General features: G+C 37.7%; 1 protein-coding gene across 2 annotated transcripts in view; it reads left to right on the top strand.

Annotated features, from left to right (window-relative positions):
- GTF2I (general transcription factor IIi) overlaps positions 1-23,998 on the top strand; it is an 80,287-nt gene that overhangs the window by 12,693 nt on the left and 43,596 nt on the right. The window contains exons 2-11 of one of the 2 annotated variants that reach the window (XM_083875224.1): positions 1,376-1,481; positions 1,978-2,116; positions 11,591-11,743; positions 12,106-12,289; positions 12,481-12,509; positions 14,479-14,527; positions 15,209-15,252; positions 15,788-15,805; positions 15,890-15,967; positions 23,023-23,076. In XM_083875224.1, the coding sequence (XP_083731350.1) occupies positions 1,383-1,481; positions 1,978-2,116; positions 11,591-11,743; positions 12,106-12,289; positions 12,481-12,509; positions 14,479-14,527; positions 15,209-15,252; positions 15,788-15,805; positions 15,890-15,967; positions 23,023-23,076 (847 nt within the window). In that variant the 5' untranslated portion in view covers positions 1,376-1,382. Of the gene's footprint in view, positions 1-1,375; positions 1,482-1,977; positions 2,117-11,590; positions 11,744-12,105; positions 12,290-12,480; positions 12,510-14,478; positions 14,528-15,208; positions 15,253-15,787; positions 15,806-15,889; positions 15,968-23,019; positions 23,077-23,998 lie in introns of both variants that reach the window. The other variant, XM_083875223.1, reaches the window with a different exon arrangement.

The following is a 23,998-nucleotide window of genomic DNA, read 5'->3' as shown; positions in this document are numbered from 1 at the left end:
GAAATGTCTTGTTCATCTGACATGTCTTTTCTGTTGAGGTGATTTTTCTTGACTTGCATGTGGAGTTGTTACAGCTAAATTATCTAGCAGTTCTCGCTTCTTCCAGACATGTCAGGTTATTGCTCTAGATATGTGTAAACATTACAAGTTGCAACACTCCAGTAGAAAAATGTGTTCTTAGAAGCTGCTGAAACTTCATTCTCATATATATCAGTCTTGTATAAACAGTTCTACCAACAGAAGCATAAACAAGTCTTGATTATTATTTCTGTCTGTTGCAATAGAGATGGACAAAGACACTTTTTTCTTCGTGCAGAATAGCCAATTCTTTATTGCACACAGCTCATTTTTATATGGTATCAGAAGGCACCGTGTTTGAATCTAATAGGTCAGCAAATCATTGAAACTCAGTTCATTGGTTGGTAATGGCTGGTGTACATGTCTATCATACTGTTTTCTTTCTAGATATGTTTCCATGGTTTTTCTTTATGGATTTTCATGGGATAGACTGGTGCAAACTGTTTTCTCCTAAGAATAGATCGTTATGCAAAGCAATTCTCATTCTTACAGATCTTTTCTCATGGGAATAAGCACAGATTGCCACTGTTACAGGATTCCATTGTCATGAAAGCTGACAGGTTTCTCATGGGAACTATCAGGCTGGCTTTTAGCTTAGCCAAAGTAATAAGGCCTGATTTTACAAGGCCTTTCCTTTATAAGGTTTTTACCTATAATGTATTAAATATGTTGAAAACCTCCTGAATGACCTACAGACAGAAGGGGATTTTTTGTGTCTCTGCTGAAATTTAATTATTAATTTTAGCACCTTAGTTGAGACTATTTAGCTTTGAGTTAATCCTACAGCTGAAAAATATGCAAATTAGAATGTCACATTCTGGTTACTGATACTGTAGTCTTTGAGGCAGGGTGAGATTTGAGATTTTGGGGCAGGGTGGTGATTATTTTGAGCTGGGTCATCACAGTTACCAGGAAGGTTGTTCTAATTCTTGTCATAATTATGATTTGCCATTTGTTTGTTAATGCCAATGTTTGTTGCTGTGTTAATCTAGACATGCTTAGAAGGAAAAATCAATGTAAATTCAGCTAATCAATTAATTTTTCTAGTTTGTGGCCTTATCATGATACAACATTTTATGTTATGTTTAGCTGCAGCTTTGGATGAAACAGCAGGAAGCATGAAAGAATAGAAGAGCAAGCACTTTCTCCTGTTAATTTGCCTATTTGTTTGGTTGCTTGTGTGGTTGGCTGTGTTCTATAGGATTTCGAATTTATTTTTTTCTTTGCTTGTGTAAGAGCGGCTTTCATTTTTTTGCACTGTTGTATGTGTCTGAAAAGTTTTCCTTTTGTTTTACAGGAGGAAAATGGCTCAAGCTATTGCACCAGCAGCATCCATCCATGATGAGGAATCCTTGGAAAGCAGAGTGGTGGTTAATTTTCTCATGTCAGGACTTGAGTCAGTGGTATGTAGAAAAGTTAAGTTTCTGCATCACAAATCTGTCTTGATATTTGCAGGATTATATCAGTATAATGCTTCCCACTGGGCAGCAGGGACGGTGGATTGTTGTATCTGTATCATAATGTGCTATCAGTAATCTTGTTTCTTGCTATGATGTGCTTGTTTTAAAAATTATTTTTGTCAAATAAATGTGAAATATTTGTTGATTGGTTAGGTACAACATGGTTGAAAAGCAAGAGTGTGTTCTGGTTTTTGTTTATACAAGTCTGTATAATTTTGCTAATGAATCTACAATACTTTTAAGATTTCTGATGAGTAGTATTCCAGAGGTGTAAATTTTGCTTTGCTACTGGCTGATACTATGTTGCTCACAGTACCTTCTGAAGGGTGGATGCTGGCAGCAGTATAGTAATTGTTTTACATAATATCATATACATTTTTATTAACTGTATCTTAACTACGGTAACAAAAGCTTTTTCTTTTTCTTTTTCTTTTTATAGTGTAAAGAACTTGCCAAGTCCAAGGCAGAGATTGCCTGTATTGGTATATATGCAAGAAATATTTTTGTAGTTGGAACTGAGAGAGGAAAAGCCTTTGTCAACTCTAGGGAAGATATTAAGTTGGATTTTACAGAATACTGTAAGTTTCGTGTTTTATTTTTGTATGTCACAAGTTGTATTATGTATATTGCATAACATTGGTAACTTTGGGAGCAAAATTCTGCCTATTATGGCTGTGTGCTATAATTATATTGGCTATGGCAAATCCAGCTGTTTAGGAACATTAAATGAGCAGTAACAGTGGTTTTACTGGAGTGTTATTTCTACAGTGGTTGGAAAGGTTCATTTTTCCCCTCGTACCTTGTTCCTTCAGTTCAGTATTTTAGTGGTTTTAGTTTGGCAGTTTGAGTTTCCCGGCCAATGCACCAAATAATGTGGTGAGTTAAGTGGCCTCTAGAATTACTCATTTTCTCTTGTGAGATAAGAATTAATAGGAGAGCAAAGCAAGCTCAAAACTTTAACAGAACTAAAAGAAAAAAAAAAAAACCAGAATAAAAGTTTCAGAACACTTCTCCTCTCTCAACAACCTTCTTTTTTTTTCCCACTGATAATATACAGAGACAAAACCTTAGGACTTAGGTCAGTTGACCACCTCTAAAATAGTCTTTCGTCAGTTCTCTTAGGGAGAGGAGTCTCTTTTGCCATGTCATGAAGTCTTCACAAGAAAACTGTTCTCCTGTGGCTTCAGTTCTCACAAACAGCATCCACCTTGAAATCTACATTTGTGAAGTCCCTTCCATTTTATGCAGCCTTCCCACAGCTGCGTTCATGGGCCATGTCAAACTCATGGGGTACTATTTTGAGGATGAGCTGTTCAAAGCAAAGGTTCTCTTCATCTATCTCTGAGATCATCTTTGTCTCCCGGAACAGAGATTTTCTTTCCCTGGGGGCAGAGGGTCTTTCATCACTCTCATCTCTCTCTCTGTTCAAACTTCTCATGAGATCACAGCTACTTCAACATCTACTTGCTTCAGCACGAATGCCTTTGCTCATGCCTGCAATTTGAACACTCCATCTCCCCATACTGTTTCCATGAATTAAAGGGATATTTTAGTGTATCAAGTCCATCACCATGGCCTTGCAAAAGAATTTCAGCCTAAGACTAAGGCATCTCCTTATTCTCCTTCCATCTGGTTACCTGTTTCCAGGCTGGAAGAAGAAGAGAGTTTTCCCAGGATTTCTGTTTTTAACATGTGTGTTCACAGAGGCGTGTTCAGCTTCTTAGTGGTTTGACAAGGTGTCAGTATTCAAAACTAGCCACTGATTGGTTTTGTCGGGCATGGAGGAAACTGTTAGCAGCTTCTCTTAAAAAAATCACTTCTGTGGGTGGCTTCTTCCCTGCTGACTAAATGTCAATCAATGCAAAACCAGCACAAGTATGAAAGTGAGCCATAGGCAGTGGTACTTGACGTTTTAGTAGATGTTTTGTGAGAATCCAGGGAGGACACTATTCTTTGTATTTTTAACAAGTGAGAGTCCTTCTTGTTACTTAAGGACTGATAAAGGCTTCTAAGGGATTCTTACCTTGCTATTAGAATTAAACCTTTAAAATTTCATCTGTTATATCAGTCTCTGGAACACATTGTGCTGACAGTATTGAGAATCACCTCTCCACTTGTGTTTCTTTAAATATGGAAATAGAAATCTAGTTACTAAACACGTCTGGTAATGTCTGACTCTGCAAGCCAGCATGTTTTCAGTCTTTATTTTCATGTTTTTCACAGCTCCTTTGTATAATTTGAGTAGTGTATGAAGAGTTTTCAGAATTTGTAGCGCTCAGGCTTCAAACCTGCTGCTTTTAAAAAATTAATTAGTATAATTTAGTGGGCTAAACTGATGAAATGGTTTATGAAGGGAGTCACATGTACACTTTCTAGAAGTATAAAAATGATAAAAATAATAGTGGTTCAGTGAAAGCAGCACTGGAGTTTGGTTTCTTGTGGGTTCCATTCCTGATGACTTTCATCCACATGGGTTCCCTAAAGCCTTGCTGCAGGGCAAAGAGGAGCCCTGCCCATAGCTCATTTACCTTGTTACCTTAAGATAATGATAACAACAATGCTTTTTAAAATTTTAGTATGATTGTGTAGTAAGTGTTGAAAAACCAGTCAACAGGCATTAATTATTTTAAACTGAGTCAGATAGTGTATTCTTCTGAGCTCTGCTTAATGAAGGTGGCTGTGAGCCCTCTGTTACAGTGAAATAGACTCTTGCAATTCGTGTAGAACCGCATGTGCTTGTATCCAGAACATGTAACTTGGGTAACCTGCAGTGTCAGATATTCTGGGCCTGTGTAAATTTGTACTGTATACAGAAAGAGCATGTTCTTTGAGGACCTGCTCATACTGAGCATATGGATAAGTGTAGATACTTCTGCAGTATAAACAATCAAGATCATATTCATCTTGCTCTAACAGTACCTTTTTATTTTAGTTTCTCTCCCTTACTGAAGTGTATTGTGTGTTCAGTTCCTCTTGCATGGTCTTGGCAAGATGATGTGCCTTTGGATTGTCATCTCTGGATTACTGTGAAGTTGTGGGCTATCAGCTATCCCGAGCAGGTGACTTACTCCTAGGGTGTCTGAAAAATGCGCCTCTCTTCATGTGTTCATCGTCTTGGCAGTTTTCCCCTTGGGCTCTGTGGAATTCCTTCTCATTTGAATGTGAGCTGGAGATAATTTATATGACAACCAAAGAAACACCGAAACCCAGAGGAAGCCTTATTTTCCCCAGGTTGTATTTCCTGTCAGAAGGGAACTTTCAGAAGCGCTTCCCGACTCAGAAGCACCTTTTTGGTCACCTTTTCTGGTCTAAAAAATATTCACCCAGCACCATGTGTTCCATCCCATCTGCCAAAGAGACAATTCTTCTCCAGGAATCCTAGTTGCCTCTGCAAGCATTTCCACTGGTACTGGCTGCTACACCATTAATATGTGAGTTTCAGGGAAGCTTAATCCTGCTAGTTCTGCAACTTCTGGCAGGTCTCCCAGTCATGCTGCTTTTTTATTTGGTGGTGCCAGGGCTTTAGGCTCACTTGCCTGAGATGGGGTCACCTTGCACCTGTAGGTGATTCATCTTGGAGAGGTCCTTTATTTTTGGAGCCTTCATTTTTCTTCTGATGGCCTTGGGTTTCCACTCTGATCTTAACAATGCAGCTGGTATGGGCCAGAGTTTGAGTTGAAGTCCTGCCAGAGACTTTGAGCCAGGGTCTTTCACTCTTCTGACCTGTACCTCCATGTCCACCCAGCCACAGGTTGTGAGAACTTCTTGTGGTTTCAGGAGTGCTCAAAATCTGAGTGTTTTTAATGAACACAGCCATTCCTCCTGCTCAGGAAGAATGAATGGAATGCAGTTCTCCACAACTTTTATGGGAAAGATTGCTCAGTTTTGGCTCCTCAGTATGTTTATTTGATTTACTCTTCCCTCTTGGATGTATTCCATCATCTGCAGGCAAGTAAAGAAGTAGTCTGTGGTCAGCAGACTTCTGTGTTTTTTATGCACCCGAAGCTACAGAATAATTTGGGAGACAAAGGAATCATTAAATCGTAGACATAAATAGTAAATCGAAGAAAAACAGTAAGAGCCAGGCAGAGGATTAACTCTGACAAAACACTGGTGGACTTGCATGTAGGGATGTCACTGATCTGCTGCTGTTTTAAATGCAGATGGGGACTGTATCTGTGATGATTGCTTTAGCTTTGGTCTTCCAGTGCACTTCAGAATGGGTTACATTTACAGAATGCTACAGGAGAAAAGGAAGTCATTGCACAGTTGCATTTTAAAGGTGTGACTGTCAGGACAGTCTCTCTGCTGTCCAGTCAGAGCTTTTTTACACCTCTGTAACTCTTGATCTCTTTCATGCCCATTTTCCTTGCAGCTGTTTGGGAGTGGCCCTTCTAAAACAGTACCTGCTAAATATTTATTCTGAGTATCTGCCGGAACAGGCTCTTCCCAGTAGCTGTTAATGGGAATTTACTCAACTGTGGCTCTGTTTTGTTTCTAAGTTTTCACCTCCCTTTTTGCAAGAGATGACTTGGAATAATTTAGATTTCTCCCAGTGTGCAATCAGCAGAATAGATGGCTGCTCCTGGCCGCTCTGACTGGGGCTTTTCACCTTTGCCCAGACTTGCTGTGCTGGAAGATATGATGCATTTATTCCTGCCACGTCTGTCACTTGGGAGTTAACACTTGGCATCTCCTGTAGTGGAAGGCATCATGTGGTTTTTCTTTTGTCCTTTAAACATTACCTGAGCGAGTTTTCATCCTACCTGTTCAGTGATGTGCTAATACCAACCTACCTGTCTCTACTTAAAGTTAATTAGGGAACAGTTTCCTAACATTATTTATAGGGAGAGGTGTGGGCAAGCTATAAAAGGATCTCTTTGTTTATTTAATAAAATAATCCTCAATGCTCTCAAAGGTCTTTCCCAAACTAGTTAATTCTGTGATTCTGTGAAAAAACATGAAGCTTCACATGTTTCTGTGGGAAAGCATTTTCTACATTGTGTCTGCCACCAACACTTTAGGAGAGTGTTTTCTCCGTCTTCTTTACATTGTACTCTTTACTGGAAGCAGTAGTTCATAGTTCAAATCTGCTTCTGCCCCACCCCTAGCTTTTGGGGGAATTCTGTTGGGGTTGTAGCTGCTTAATAAATTAGCTGAACTGTGTTAACCTAAACGTTTTTGGATTAAGTTACAGTCACTTTCTCTTTTGTATTTGCAGAAATGCTGCTGTGAGTTAAATCAACTACACTTAAAGACTTGACCAGTTTTTTCCTAATAAATCATGTGCTTCAGAATTAGTTTAAAGATAAATTCCTAGCACTCACTGAACAGTTGAAAGTGATAAAAATAAAATCTAAAGAAATAATCTTACTGAAGGAGCTGGGTGGCTTTTTGCTGTTGTTGTCTCCATTTCAGCTCACTTAAATGGTTCAGCTTGCAATCCCCTTTTGCCTAACTTTTGCAATGCAAATAATGTAGTTTTTGTGCTGCATATTTTTCTCATATTATATGTTTATTATCTGAATTCAGCATTAATAGTCTAGACCTTTGTGAAAGACATAGAAAGAATTTTCCTGTCTTTTAGTGGTACCTTGTGACCTGTTATTCTTTCCCTTTTCTACCACTTACTTTTTCCCAACTTCCTGGATTGATAAAAGGGTTTTACTTAAAGTGGATGATAGCCAGCCCAGCTAGCCATGCACTTTTGTAGTCTCCTTTGCAAGCCCTTTCTCATGGTATTAGGGTTGAATTAATCTGCTTTTCTGAAGTTTTACATTACTGGCAGTTCCTCTTCATTTACAAGTCAGTTCACTCCTTTTCCCAAATTCTCAAAATAAAAAGAAACTTGTATTTTCAAAACTTGTGGTACCTAGTTAGACACAAGTCATTTTGCGTCTGGTAGATAACACAGAGTAAAGAAACTTTCAGTTCCCCTGAAGTTGATAGATAGAGCTTAAAGACAAACTAGCAAAAAGGGGTAAAAGTATCCACACAGGATGATAAGCACAGCTGGAACCAGTGGGGAAACAGATAATGAGGATCATAGTGGCTTTTTTGACTGAATTATGTAACTGGAAGCAAGAAGAAATTACTAAAGATAAACTCAAGGCAAGGTCATCTGTAACACTGAGGGCACTCAGTGAATACAACCCCTATAGATGACCCTGTAGGAGCATAAAAAGACTTCCGGTAAGAGGCAGATGCATGCAAATTAGTTCTAGGAAGGGTGTTGTTATTATCTAGGAAGTACATTGTAATAAATATGTATGAACATGGTGGAATAAATATCCTGTTGTAAAGTCTTATGACACACATTTGAGTGTGTCCAGTGCTGTAATAAAAAATGCCTGTTTTCAAGTACTTCAAATTATGTTAGAAAGTTCATTTTCTGTCTGGTTTTGGTATCACCTCCCTTCCTTGGAGGTGCTTCCTCTGCTTCCATCATCTGCCTCTCTTCCCTGTAGATGTGTCAAGAACAGAGACTGTTGCATGTAGTGTGCCGGTTCTGATGCCTTTTCTTTCCAGCACCCTTAGCTCTAGCCCTGCCCTGCCTAGCTCAGAGCTCCCTGCTGTTTTTCTTGGGTCATTTCAGAGCTGTGTAACTTGTACAGCCAGGTTTCCTGGCTTGATTGCCACAAACCTTTGATGTTCTGTCACTGCCAAGCCAGCTAAGGGGTATGAAGTTAACGGCTGGTTTAAACCAGTGGGGAAAGTTCAGTCCCATTTCCATGGAAACCACACATCTTGTTCCCTCAGGGTTGACAACAAAGAGAAAAGTACTGGAGATACTATTTTTGAAATTTTGTGCCTCCTAAATTCAGCCTCACGTGGTTTGCTTTTTGTGTGGTTCAAGTGTGTCAATGTAGGACACGAAAGACTCCAAATATTTCAGAAGGCAAAGAGCATAGAAAAAAGGCTTTATTGTATAAATTCTTACTACCTTTTATAAGGTGTTCCAATACAGACTTAACATGATTGGTGAATAGGAATGACACCTCTTTAATGCCATTGGTTAAACCAGAGAAACAGCAAACCCCAGCTGGACAAAGATTGTTTTGAGAAAGGAGAGTTGTTTACCAAGATTGTTTTGAGAAAAAGGTTTCTTGAGAAACTTTTCCTTGGGCAAAGGTTAGCAGCTGCTAACAGGCTAAAATCTCTCAGGCCCACACAAGTGATCCTTCGATAATTACAAAATGACCTTTTTTTTAAAATTTGAGGAAATGTTCTAATTTCATGTACTGTAAAGTTGGATGGCCTTAAGGAGCTCACAGATTAATTGGGTGAATAAAATTATAACCAAAGCAAATTTTTTTTTTGCTGTGCACCCACTTACTTTCCCTCTTTCATTGCAGTTATTTTCCTTAAGCACAAATAATGAAATACATGCTTATGAGTGGTGTCACAAAATTGTTGTTGCTCTTAAGTTGCCTCTCAGAGTCCCTGCACAGGGGTCCCATTCATAGTCTTAAAAGTATTCTTGTTTTCCTCTCCATGAGAGATTGAATGCTACCTGATGAAAAATCTTCTGATGTTTTAAGATGCTTTAACTGCCATGGGACTGACAACTCTTTTTCGAGAGGAGTCCTGAGCTCTATCAGCTTCAGATACCAAATTGTGCCAGCTTTTCTCTGTTGAGCATCTCATCTTCAGGTCTTTTTTTGAGGAAGTTTTGGTTAAGTAAATGGTTTTTCTGCTAAGGCTTGATTTCTTTGTTTCTTATTCTTTGGTGAGATGAGGACAGTGCTGGATTTGTTGCTTGTCTACGGTGTGACCCGGCAGAGCATTCTCTGCTCTGCAGGAGAAATGCAGCTTACCTCCTCCCAACACAGCTCTGTTTTTTAGGAATGGGAACAGCTGGAATATTCCTTTTCCAGCTAAGTGGTATGCTGGACTGTCAGGCCTGGAGGGAAGGATATTCTTTAGAGCCAAAACACCGGAACAATCAAAGAAGATAAGAGACACTTAAGAATATATTGATTCTTATTGCAAAATGAGGGTTGGGAGTTGTGTAGTTGCAATCATTCTGAATCCAGAAGAGTAGTGAAATGAAATCTGCAGGGTGCTCACAACTGTGCAGGATGCTGTTCTTTTACCACATAACCATTCCTCCCCCTTTGTGTACCATTTACCCCGTCATCCATCTTTCTGCACATGATCTTGTTGCATATGTCCTAGGCATCCCTTCCCAAGTGTAGCCCAAATCCTGCTCGGAGCTCCAGTATTTGTGGCAAGGGCTTTGGAAGAGCCTGTGAAGTTGTGTAACCTCCAAGGGTTTGTGTGTCCATTGGTAGTGGCTGGAGGAGTGAATGCCTGCTAGGTTGCATCAGTTGTGCAGGGATGTTACAAATCTTGCTGTGTTTGAAACTTAATCTTGTTTGTGAGTCTTGATTAAAATGAGCCAACAATTGTTGGAGGGAATAGGGAGGCAGGTGCATAAGAAAATGCATAAAAATCATGTAATAAAATCACATAAGTGTTTGTCTTCTAGTTAAGAAAGAAGATCTCTCTTTCGTCTGCTTTTCATTTTCGTATAAAGAGGGCAGTGTTGTCATCTTAATTTTGGTTTGTTTATTATTTTTAGAAAGTGTGGGTACACTTTCTGAAGCTGCTGGCAGTAAAGGCATTTTCAGTGAATCAATTTCTTACATGGGAAAAACACCCACTCAAAAACTACATTAGATGTAGCTGTAAATGGAAACTGATGTCTTATCCCAAGTCCACAGGCAAATCCTAGAAGTTGTCATGGATTAAGCACCTGTGTTGCAGGTATATAAGAATATCCCAGTTTTGCATTATTTCTCATGTTCTGATAGGCTCTGTCATAGTGCAGAGAAAGCAGAAGTTTCAGGCCTGGAGAACTGGCAAGCTGAATGTCACATGGAGGTGGGTTTCCAGGGCATGAAGCAGACGTATGATCTGCAGAGGAAGGATGAGATTCTCTTTGAAATGAAGATACGAGTTTTTAAGATGATAAATGTGGTTTTACTAAAAGCATTGCTGCTTCAGCTCATTTCACAGCCCATTTGTAATCAGTTGTTCAAACTGATGTTTATTTTCTTGTGTCAGTGTAGAATTCTGATGCCAGCAGTCCTGGTGATGCACATCGCAGTGTTTCAGGCTTATTGCTGTGCTGGCTCGTGGTGAAGTCATGACACAGCTTCAGCACTGATCATGCTCTTGCACAAAGGAACACAGATCCCCCTTGCCTTTCCTTTCAGGTAGGCAAGCATATATCTGTTGTTTGCCTCTGGTTTTGCTGGATGACTCTCAGTAAATCTTAGCAAGAATTGAATTACAAGAAAGGGAAGTTGCCACCTGAAACCATCACTTTGGTTTACTTTTTAATACTGGAAGTGTTCTTACTGCTTCACTCCTTTTGCAGTGACTTTTGCTCAGAGAGTAGAACAAGATGTAGGGCTGAAATCTTCTCTGTTTTACGTGATGATAGCTTGTTTGTAGCTCCTCTTATTCAGCAGTAAAAGGTTTGTACTTAAAATGTCTTTGAAAGATGTCTTGTCATGGCAAAAATCAGATCCCTTCTGCTAAGGGAAATGTTCTGCAAACCACATAGAGAATAAGTAAACAGGGACATAATAGAACTGCTACAGAAGATGTCATGCACAGCACTAGAGAGCTATGGGACCCTTCACACTGGCATTTTACCTTTTCCTTGGTGACTCTATTGGTCCTTCTTTTCTTGGCAGTTTAGCATTTTATTTTTACTGCATTATCCTCTCATGAGAATTCCAGTGTTTTCTACCTCTTCATGCCAAAAAAAGCCTCCTTGGACGTGTCTCTTAATTTGTCATTCATATTCTTCAAAGAGTTAAATTTCCAAATATTGTAGGGACGATATAATAATTCTGGTGTAAATTTAAACTTGCTCTTTGCTTATGTACATAGATAGGTGCATTTGCTTCTAATGCAAGTAAATTCTTAAAATTTCCTGGCAGGATTCCTTCTTGAGAATCTCTAGTCTAAAGTGGAGGGACTTCTAATAACTTATTATTTTATTTTATGTTTCTCTTATTTTTATAAATAACTGCCAGGTGTTACAGAAGAGGACAGAAGAGGACAGGCCTCCAGAACTCCAGAACTGCAGAGAACAAGGACTACACCACCTGTAAACAGACAGACAGTGGATACTAAGGAGTTAGAGGCTCTTAGAAAGTCTGTGGAGGATTTCTTCTGCGTTTGCTATGGTGGGTGCCTTAAATTCTTCTGAGGAGCTATTCTGGATTTTTAAATTTTTATTCCATTTGGGAGGAAAAAACCTGCATGATCTTAGCCTTCCAATTGCACTGCTATTTTTAGAAACATTTAGTAGCCATTTCTAAAAAATCCACATATAGTGGCTCTTCTTGATATGGTTTGTGGAATGTGATTTGAGATTATTGCACAGTGCCTATTAGTGCCAGCAGTATTTGGTTTTGTGGGAAGATTTGAACCCACACTTTACTTTTGCTCCAATCCTATCCAAAGTTACAAAGTTTTATGAGGGACTCATCCTTTTGCTAACTTTTGCAGTCTTGACATCAAAGCAACCTCCTTCTTTTTTTTCTAGGTAAAGCTTTAGGAGAGTCAACGATGGTACCTGTGCCATATGAAGAGATTCAGAGCAGCCAGTCTGTTGTGACAGTGCAGGGCCTGCCCGAAGGACTCACATTTCAACATCCATCAAATTATGATGTTCCCACCCTGAAAAGGATTTTGGAAAACAAATCAGAGATCTCATTTAGTATCAACAGGTTATTTGCTCTCTTTCTTATGCTGGTCTGTCCAATTTGGTTTTGTATTTAAGTAAAATTAATTGTAATTTTTAATTAAATACATTGCGGACTGTTTCTCTTAAACAGGAATTCACTATGTAATATACACTACCAAGTAATTAACAATATCTTTGCTAAAACTGAGTTTTTCTTCCCGTATTTCCACACAGGCCTTTCCTAGAACCAAAGAAATACATAGGTAAGTTAATGCTTATTCAGACTAAACAGAAAAAAATGTAATTTGAGTTTAGATAGCAATATACATAGAACATTTGGTCATGTCAGTAAAGTGGCAAACTGCAGAAATTTCTAGACTGTGAGATGCAGTTTACTTACTTATGGAGCTGTAACCTTTTCCTTTATGCTTTTGCCAGGAGCAACTCATTAGAGATGAAATTCATTCTGTTTCATTCTTTCTGTTTCTGTCTTGATCAAGTTCATCCTATTACATTTTTCCTTATACTGAATTTAAATTTAATGTGAATTGTATAGTATCATAGGGGGAGGAGAAGTGAACTTATGAAAGATTGCTTTCAGTTTTTAGAAGATGCCAAAACTTTCTAGTGCTTGTGTTCCACTACACAGCTGATTTTGGCATTTATATTTCATTTTAAAAAGTAATTTAATCTTCTGAAGTGGCTAGGTGTTGTAGTTCCTATGAAAGCCTGTATATATTAGAAATTCTGAGCTAGAGTGAGTTTTGTGAAACTCTAAAGATTCATTTCCAGCTTAGGAGAAATCCCTCCTCCTGTTCCTTTTATGGTAACTTGTTGCTTTACTTGCTAAATGCAGAAGTGTGAGGATTTGTTTTATGAAAATGATGAAGCAATCTCTGTAGGAATGTAGTCAAAAAGGAAAAGTTTAATTTCTTAGGTGAAAGAGCCAGAAGTTGATGCTTGATTAGTAAAATTAGAGATGTGTTGCCTATGCTCAGGTTGAGGACTAGACATGGAATATTATGGAGATTCTGGTAATAATACAGTTCTATCAAAAATACAGGGTAGGTTTTCAGTGTGCTCAGTGACTGTAGGGGTTTCATTTCAACCATGTGGAAATACAAATGAAGTGTAGGCCTGGTTTGTGCCTGACATGTTTTGGTTTCTGAAATTCCTTTCCCAGGGAGTTTTCTGCAAACAAGAGACATGTTTTGGTAAGGGCAAGAATGTTTACATTCTTTCTCTAGGAGGGACTTCTCTTGATGTCCCTCTGGTCTGACCAATGTGATTGAAGAGGTTTGTCTTCTTGTCACCAATTGGATTGGTCTGTGTAGAATGGTATAAAAGGGGAGAGAATGTAAACATTCTTGTAGTTACCAAAACGTGTCTCTTGTTTACAGAGAATTCCCTGGGAAATGAATTTCGGAAACCAAAACATGGCAGGCATGAACCAGGGGTACAATGAAGTGCAGAGGTTTTGGTTTGCCAATCCGAGTTTCCTGGCCAATGCAACAATTGCCTGTTCAAAGGCCGGAAGCAAGAGGGTTTTTCCTGGGGTTGGTTTGTTTTTAAATGTGATTTCACAGAGGTATGTTCAGCTTTCTTAAGTGATTTAAGAGGGTGTCAATGTTCAAAACTAGCCAGCTGGTTGGTTCTCTTGGGTCCAAAGGAAATTGTCAGCAATCCTTCCAGAGAATCACTTCCATAACTGATGGATTTTTCTCTGTAACTAAAAACCAAGCTGTGTTAAACCATGACATTCCCCACCCCTTGTCTCTGTGAATATACGTGTTAAAATTATTATCAAAATTGCATTCAACATACAACTTCTTCCTAGAACAATAAAAACTACTGAACTAAACAGAAGGAAATTTTTACACCAATTTCCACCCCTAGACATTTCATTTCAACTACAATATACAATTTCCACTATCATTCTATTTAACTTTATGACCTGAATACTTGCTTTGCCCGATATTTCTCCCAAGCAATCTTTATCTCAAAGCTGTCATTAGTTGCCTGCATTCTCCACCAAAAGATTCTAAATGATGCAAGCATTTTGTCTCTAGGTACATAAAAATCTTTCGTTATCTGGGAATAAGGAAAATATGCACATATGCTTGAAAAATGTGAACAGGTTTTTGCTTTGTGAAATCAGTGTTGCAGTGTTTTCAATTTGTGTTTAAAGTAAATGGAGTACAGGAAATTCAAATATTGTCTTTTAACTTTCAGGAGCTGATATAACAGATCCTTCACATTCAATTATACCTCCATCTGGAAGGTGAATTTAAAATAATGTAGATTTTTTTTTCTTTAATCAACTATCTATTTTCATGTTCTTATCTTTGTCTTCATGTGCTTTTTCTGCCCAGCTGGCCTTTGAATACTTGGCATTATAAAAAGCATGAAACTCAATCTTCTCTTTGTTTTGATCATTATTTGTGAGGAAACTGTTACAAGTTAAACAAATGGCAAAGTTTCTCCTCAGTTTAATTAGCCCAATAGGTGTTCTTAATTCACAATCTGTTAGTCAGGAATAAATTTGCCACGATTTATGGGAGGGAGAACAGATGTAATGTTGCTTCCTTCCCCCTCCTCAATTTGAAAAAAGTGATTTTATTTTTATTAGTTAATGAAGTTAATATATCTGTAATACATCAAAAATTTGTTCTTGTGAGAACAGGTATCAATTTTCTGTGCTTCTGTTTGCCTCTCATTAAATGCTAAGCATGATCTGAATATTCTGTATGCCTCAAAAAAAAGTAGGAATAAGAGATTGCTGGCAATTGACTTGTGAAAAATCAGATAAGCCAATATGTGGGGTTTTTAAATTTTATGTTCTTGTTAGAAAAAATTCTGAGAGATTTATCTTGCTTAACAAGATATAAAACTTGAAGAAGTTCCAAGAAATCTAAGAGGTTTTTTAATAATGTTTTTCTGTTTGATTTGTTTATTTTTATAGTTGTCCTCCTGTTAAAGTGAAAACGGAATCAAACAAGGATTCTGGTACGTTCAAAATTTTGCCTTAATTTGCAGGGAAAAAAAACCCAACAGATTCTGTTCAGAAGACTGAACTTAAGCAAAGATAGAAAGCTCAAAATAAAAGTAGCAAAAAGACATCATTGGCGAGATGGAAAATCTTTTCTTTCCTTGAAACTGCCCATTTTTCAGTTGGAGTTTTTATCAAAAATTGAACCCTAGCCAAGGACTTCCATTTCAAGAGGGAGGAAATTTGTAAGCTTCTTCCCACAGAATATGAGCAGGAGCTTTTCCAGGGCTTTCAGTACAACGAGTGATAAAATATATTTTTTCCTGTGGTAGGAAGCAAAGAGGGAGGTGCCCTGTTTAAAAATACTCTTCAGATCTCAGAACTCATGTGCAGGGAAGCCTAGTTTGTAGGGAGGTATTTAATCCTAGATCCTTCCTGGGGGTGACCAAACTGAAACATAAGAAAGAAGCAGGTCACTTTGATACCATTGTTTTAACTCAACAAGTGTGTAATGTTTTCTTTTTCTTTTCTTTCTTTTTTTTTTTTTAATAGAGATCAACGAGGATCTTGGTGGGTACTTTTGATTGTTTTGTTTTGTTTTAAGAATCTGCTTATTACTACTTTCCATATTTGATTGCTTTGTTGCTTCTACAGGAATTTCTTCCAAAACGCCATCAATAACAATAAAGCAGGAAAAAGATGATCCTAACTACTATCAAGTTAATACTCCAGGTAATGATACCACTTTTCATATGTGTTTATCTCATGAAAGGATTTGTTGCCTAAGTGTTGATCTCTCTCTGCCTCTATTTTTACTAATTTTTCGTCATTGAACATGCAATTATGTAGCTCTGTTAAGGATACAGCATTTCCATGCTGCCTGTCATTTGAGTTATCATGAAGAATATCAAAAGACCTAAAGAACAACTTCAACCCAAATCCATATGTGTGTGTTTGGTCTGAAGACATTCCAGGAGTCTTTTGTGCTGCTTGATGTATTTTTCTTAGAGTAGATTGTGCAGATTTTATAACTCCAATGACTTTGTTAAACAGGAAATAAACCTTTATAGTGATGCTTTCTATTTTATTTCTATTTCTACTATTGTGATTCAAGCCAAAGGTTGTCCAAACTATAAAGAGCTATAAATTCTGGAGGCGCATAGGTGTTTGTGTGTGGGTGGTGGTGCTGTACAAGAAGTGAACCTTAGATAATTGCAGTTATTCTGAGGGGTGTTCTTGAGAAATGACGTTTTTTGCCCCAGCATTGCCTTTGGAGAGATATGCTACAAAATAAGGAAAATAGATAAGGTAATAAATTTTGCTAAAATAACCTACAGCAAAAGCCAGGCTTGTCCATTTCCAAGAAGAAACAACTTAAATGTTAGAGAACAGCAATCTGCTTCAGGCTTCCTGGAGAAAATGATTCACTGATAAAATTTCATGGTTATATTTTTTCTCTAAGTGCTTCCTCTCAAAGATCTGTAATGCTGATCAAAGTACTGCATGCCTGGGTGGCACACTAACTCTTCCTGCTTATCAAAGAGGGAAAATTACATCTGTAGGTGGATGTTCTTTTCATCTTGGTAGAAGGTTGCACCATTTGAATGTTGCCATGAGTTAATACTGAATTACTAAATTTAAAATTGTTTTAGCAGTACACAGTAAGACAACTGAGAAATAGGGACTCAGCCATCTAAAACTTCATGTGGGGTGTATTGACAGAGAATAAGGAGCAGTTTTCTGTCAGTGGGCACTAGCGCTGTCTTAGGCTACAATGTAAGACGTAACCAAAAGTATCTATTCTATTACCATCTTCATAAGCTGTTAAAAGAGGTGGGGCAGTGTTCCTTATCTCTGCTCCATGACTTATCCCTGATAACTCTGGAGGCTGTCTCTGGTGTTGGGCCATCGAGGCTCACTGTGTGACTCATAAAATTACATCATCCCATTGTGAGATGCTCCACCCAGGGGGGCAAACAAGCATTGGATATAATCTGAGATTTGGAACACCATGGTCAGCCTTACCTACTGGATTCCCATAGGACAAGAGCTACATAACTACCACTGGACCTTCAAAGGAAGACCAGACCCTTCCACAGGATCACCACTTCAACAGAAACACATTTATCACTCCAACAGGACTGCAGCCACCATTTAATGGGGCTGCTACCACCACTCTGACCAACAGGGTGTCAAGTTGTATTCTGACTCTGTGTAATGGTTTCAAGTTTGCCTATTTCTGTTTCCCAGCCAATGTGCCATTTTGTTGTGGTTTAAGTGCCCATTAGAATTATTTACTCTTTTTCTGCTGTGAGGTAGGATTAGGAGAAGAGCAAAGCAGGCTCAAAACTTAAAAGGGTATAAAGATAGCTTTATTAACAAAGCTACAAGAGAGAAAAAAATAATAAGAATGAGAAAGAAACCTTCAAAACACTTCTCTTCCCCAAAACCTTTCCTTTCCCTTCTCATGGACAATGTATAGAGACAAAACTTGGAACCCATGGTGAGTTTGCCACCTATAAAATAGTCTTTCACCAGTTCATTTAGAGAGAGAAGTCTGTTTTGATATGTTATGGTAGCTTCCCCACAAGAAAAGAATAGTTCTCTTGTGGCTTTTTAATTCTCACAAAAGCAGCTGCCCAGGAATCTGCAGTTGTGAAGTCTCTCCCATATCAAGCAGCCTTCCCACAGCTGCTTTATGGGCTGTGTACTCATGGGGTACCATTTTAAAGATGAGCAGTTCCAAAAGCAAAGGTTTTCTTCATCTCTAGGAACAGAGATCCTTTTTCTTTCAGGGGGCAAATCTTCATCTTACTTCTCTCTCTCTCTCTCTGTTCAAGCTTCTCATAAAATCATAGCTATTTCAGTGTTTGCTGAGTCCACCACAAATACCTTTGCTCAGGTTTACAGTTTGAATACTCTTGTCTCCCCAGTGCATATTTTCCACGATTTAAAGGGATATTCTAGTATATCACCGTCCATTACCATGGCTTATAAAAGACTTTCAGCCTAAAACCAGGGCATCTTCTCATTCTCTTCCATCTATGCCTCAACTTCTCCCTTCACTGAACAACTATCCTTTCTCAAATCTTTTCCATCATGGTCTGGTAGTTAAGATTTGGCTGTCTCACTGCTGCTACCTGAGTTTGATTCCTAGACAGAAAAACAGCAAAACACCACCTAAAGAAAGACTGTTTTGAGAAAGGATAGCTATTTACCAAAATTGTTTTGAGAAGAAGCTTTCTTGAGAAATCTTTCCTTGAGAAAAAGTTAGCAGCTGCTAGCAGGCTAAAAATCTCTCAGGCCCTCTCCCGCAGCAAGGAGGGACCCAGGCCCTTGTCAGGCCAGAAGGGAAGAGAAGTTTTCCCAGGATTCCTCTGATTTTTAACCTGTGTAGTCTAGATGTGTATCCCCATGTTTAATTGGTTAATCAATCTGTCAGCATTCAAAGCCAGTCACTAATTGTTTTTTGCCACAGCTTTCTTCAATCAATGCAAAACCAGCATACTCTGCCAGTTTAGGCCAGTGTTTTTTCTTTTTATTTTAATTGTCCTATTAAATGGCAGTTCTGACTTGGAATCTCCCACTGGTGTGCTTTCAAACTAGTACAGGCACTATGGCCATGGGTATTTTCTTCCAGTGTCCAGGACAAGTGTGAAGGTTACTGCAGTGTTAAATTTGGGGGACCAAAAGGCAACCTGTTTTGGAGGAAAGGTCTACATTTTGATGATTAAAGGACTAAGTATTGATCATCAAGACTAAGTGACACATCCTGGAGCATTCCAGCTACGTTAGCTAATATTCTTACATGTGCCTTATCTGTAAGTATCAGTTACAATGGCTCTTACGAGAAGAAACATAACTGAAAATGCTGTTTCTTGGTTTAGTGGTTTAAATACAATTTAGTGTTTTTACTAAAAACTAACAAATTAAATAATCATTTCTCCAGAGTAAGATGTATTTTCAGATTTGAGAATACCCCATTTATCCTATGTAAAAACAAACCTTTGGGGTTCAAAAGTGCCACATTGCTGAGTGAGTGCTGAGTGCCCTGTGCTTTATCATCACAGGACAGGATAAAGCAGGGTTTTTTGGAGGCATAACCTATACAGAACTGAATTATTTGCTGACTTACAACCAAACACTTTGTAAAAGTGGCATGTTACTGTGTAAATTTTGTGAATGTAGGTCTTCACTACCACTGATGCCTTGAAGTTAAAATGAAGAAAAATGGAAACAGAAGGAAAAGGCTGTAAACAGTCTGTCCTGTGAATTGGCTGGTTCAGTTTATAAAACACCTGGAAGTGAGTAAAAAACTGCCTAGCAGCTTTTCTCTTTAAAACACCATGTAGTTGAACACTGCTGTTAGTTTTGTGATTTTTGACAATGTCGATGAGGCAGTTAAAATACGTTGGACATTCATCCAAACCCAAATGAGATTGAACATGTCTTCTTTTACAAAAGAAAAAGCCCAAAATGTGAATGTAAACTTTGCATTTATTCTCACTCTGAAACCTTAAAAGGAATGAATGTCTTTTAGTATGTCTCTAGCTAGAAAATATTTATTGTTTGGAGATCTCTCAGAATACTAGACGTAATGTCCCTTTTAATGGAGCTAAAGCTGTGAAGCCAGGCTGGCATGTAGTGCTGAGTATGCAGATGTTATCTTAAACCAAGAAGTTCGATAAAATATATTGAGCACAATGTTGTGCTTCTTGAAGGGAATTGCTACTATATGGGTAGCCTAAAAAAAGGCCAGAAAAGTGAGCATTGCTGGTGATGCTTATCCATGAGGTGATAAATCCATTACTTCTGCCAAGTGCCACATGTTTGGCTGTGTAGTGTTAGGACATTAGGACATAATCCATTAGAAACTGAGGCTGAAAGGTTTGGAATCAGTGTAAGTAAATGTGTGGGTGGTTAGACAGAAAGAATAGCTGACTTTTGAGGGAACTACATCTACTCTTGTTTTTAATGGAATTGTTAAAATGTGAAAAATCACCTATTTGTAACAGGCAGTTCAGTTTATGTCAACAGTCATCTCTTGCAGAGGTTCCACTGCACTGTTGAATCCCAGACCAAGCACATGCTTTGGGTGCAGTGATTTGTCATGTATTTGGCTGCTCATGAAAGACCAAGTTTTGATCTGAGTGTTAAGAGAATTCCCAAGTGTCTGTGCTGTGTAACAGAGCTGGCTGTTAGCTGAAGAACACACCTCTGCTTTCTCTGCTTCAAGGTGAAACTGCTTAGCTCTGCCTACAGATCAGACATTCAGATTCCATGACATAACCATGCTGCAAGATTTTACTTCTAAGGTGTCCTGTGGTTTTAATAATTAAATCTCCCACTTCTGTGTTTATCCCTTCTCCAACATCCTACCTTCAGAATTTAGTTCTTCTCTCTTGAGTTTTCTTACTTTTCTATTTTGTGATTTTTGTCATATCTTTATTTTTGAATGGAACTTCTTTTGATCTGGTTACCACTGTACTTGAATTTTGCTTTCCTTGTTTATGTCATGTCTGTGTATTTCTGCCTGTTGTGTGCATGAAGGCAGTAAAGTGGAAATGTATTTGTTTTTATTAATATCTCTTGGTGGTAGAACTCTTTTAAATTTAATTTTCTAGTCTTTACTAAATTAAGATAGTAAAATCTATTGTTTGACACTTTTTAATTTCTGAAACATTTTTTTCATACTGCTTTTTCCTTTGTCCAAGCTTTGTAATATTGAAACAATGTTCAAGTTTCATGAAATAATCTGTGTTGATCACTTAAAAAAAATCTTACTACATGTTTTACTACATGTACTGTAGTTTTTATCAGTGTTAAAGATAAAAGGACTGAATTCTCTGTGCTTAATCCCAAAGTCTGTAAGTCTACTAATTTTATATTTTTAACTAGAGAAGTATTTCTTCAAGTTTAAATGTGTGAAACACTTACCATTTTTCCTTTTTTAATTGCTGTCACAACATGTATTTGGCACAAAGATAACGCAATAGAGAGAATACTGCAGAATATGTGGATAAAACAATCCTGTCAGAATTTCTGAATTCAGGAATAAACCCAAAACTTTGTGCACTTTTTGGGATATTTGGTTATAGTGGGATGCATACTTCTGTATGTCAGTGCCTTATGAACGATAATAATTGCATGTTCACAGGAGTTCTTAGGAAATGACAAATCTGACTGGGTGCATCTGCTGACTATGCTAATTTAAATAAAAGTATATTTAGTCCATGGAGACATTTTTAGCACACTCAGGGGGTTTGTGTTCTATTCCCACTCATCCCTAACAGTTGCCGATCACACTACTGATATGAGCATTCTTTCTGGTGGGGCCCAGAGGACCAACAGTGTCTCTGGCTGTGCCTTGCTCCTTTTCCTCCTCATTTTTTCTCATCTTTGGACTATGGTCTTGGCTGTGCCAACACCAGTCTTTGTGGAGCTGTATCTTGACCAAAATCAGGGAGCTCCTCTGGAGTAAACAAATAAATATTAAAAAAAAAAAAGGCGAGGAGTGGGGAAACAACTTCCCCCAGCAAAGAAAAGTGGCAGGAGCAGATCTAAGCAGCACTTGCTGAAAGAAATGTGTGTCAGACAAAGAAGCTTACATAGGTTTCTCACTTGAAATGCTGTTCATTTTAAATCTCTTTGAAAATCTGAAATAATCAAATTAGGCAGAACTGTTGAAGTTAGCATTTTTGAAACCACCTAATTATCATTATTTTAATACTTAAATATTCACTTATTCGATACTGCATATGTTCCTTCAGTTGACTGAAATACTTACAAAGTCTGATTGTGACAATAATCTTTTCTGTATTTTCTTTCTTACTGTGCAGATGAAATAGAGTTTAGAACGTTTCGTTACCTTATTAATTATCAGTAGCTTTTCTGTTGTGGAATTATTAATACTCTTGCTGATACACTTATGAACATCTCTCTAAACAAGTAGAATTTCTGGTGAGCTCTATGAGTTTCTGCAGATTGCTTTTGCAAAAGAACAGAGGAACTACCGGATTTGCACAGAACAATTAGTTCAAATAGGTCAGTTCCAGTTACTCCTGTTTGCCACACAGAGGCAAGTTTTCCACACCTGTGCTATTTCTGTGATATAGAATGGCCTCTTGCTCAGTGTGGTGTTGTTTGTGCTGTAAGCAGCTCACCCTTCTGGCATAGCTGCAGGAGAGCCAGAGCAGTAAGCAGTAGGATTTTAGGAGTGTTAATTTATTATGTTAAGTGTAGTTTCTGTGCTGGTTTCTGCACCAGTCTTCTTTAACTGGTCTGTCTGTAGTCTTCAAAAGAACTGTTGTAATGAAAAGTAAACAGCCTTGGAGTGTCATAAATTACTTTAAGCTCTGTGAATATATGTATTTAATGTAGGTAGGAATTTTGAAGTCAAGAAATACTCCTTAGAAATATAAACTTCAATTAACAGGAAAAAGATCTAGCTGATTGAAATGTCATTAATAAAAGTCAGAAGCATGAACATTTCTTTTTTAAAAATTAGTTTATTAGTTGAAAGCCTGCTGTTCAACACGACTGTTCAGTAGTCCAAGAAATGCACAATGCTGCCACTAACCCCATTTTTATTCTGTTGAACCAAGTAAGTAAGAATTTATCAATATTTAGTATTTAACACAGTCTTTTCAAAGTTCAACATCACAGGAAGTATCAAGCGAGCATGTACTATGTGAAATCAAAAGTTACTTGGTAAATTCCTCTATGCACTGGAAATCTGTGTTTGTTGTGAGACATCCTTAAAAACTGTTCTCTCTGCTCTCCAGCAGGCCCTTCCAAAACATCAGAGCCAGATGACAAAATTGATCCTGGAAAAAACAGAGGTAGGTTTTTTGCTTGTATTTTTCCTCATATCTGTGTTAGAAATTGAATGTGTGAGTTTTGATTTTCACAGCTTTGCTACTTGATTTGCCATAAAACTGAGAGTATTGGAACTTAAGCATGAACAGAAATGAAAATTATGATTGCTTTAATTTCCAGCTATCAGAGTAGAGAGACATGTAGACAGGAACTTAATTTCTTCCTTTTGATCACTCTGAAGGACTAGTTATTTGTATGAGTTGGTGTGTTTCTCAGGAAATTCAGTCTGTTTCATAATGGCTTATAAAGTTTAACAAAACTCTGCTTTATAAATTTACAATCCAACTCAAGTATTTTTTCTGTCCAGTGTGTGGTGAATGAGCATATAAGGAAAAAAATAAATGGAAAGTGTGTGTTAGGGGAAACAGTTCCTTACTGAAACTTCATAGAAGCTCAAATGCCTTTACAAAAAAATTGTGCAATTTTTTTCAACTGTTTAGAGTTTACATTAAAAATACTAGTTTTGCCATTTGCAAAGACTAGGAAACACTAACTTGCATTTAACACCATGAATTTTGTTGTAATGTCAGAATGTTCCTGCTACCATACGAAAACAGCCTTCTGAGTGTTGTTCATGTAAACAAAAAAATTCTGGAATTTGTACTATGAAAATTCTTACTTTATCTAGTAAGGATTAAAAATTGTGAAAATTTTCTTACAAATTTTTTCTGTGATAAGCTTTTATTTTATGTTTGTAAAGGAAACCATCAGCTTGGTAAAATACTCAAGCATAGAGAGATCTGAATGAAGATGCTTTCCAAAATGCAAAAGCACAGCTTTACTCTGCTGGAATAATTAAAATCTGTTCCTTCACGCACAGCTACTTAATTTTGATATAGTTTCTGATACAATTAGCTTCACTTTCTTTAACTGTAGTGCAAATAA

Source organism: Zosterops lateralis (genome assembly GCF_965231275.1).
Source record: "Zosterops lateralis genome assembly, chromosome: 19".
In the NCBI taxonomy this organism is placed as follows: Eukaryota; Metazoa; Chordata; class Aves; order Passeriformes; family Zosteropidae; genus Zosterops; species Zosterops lateralis.
This window is presented reverse-complemented; position numbering and strand designations above follow the sequence as displayed.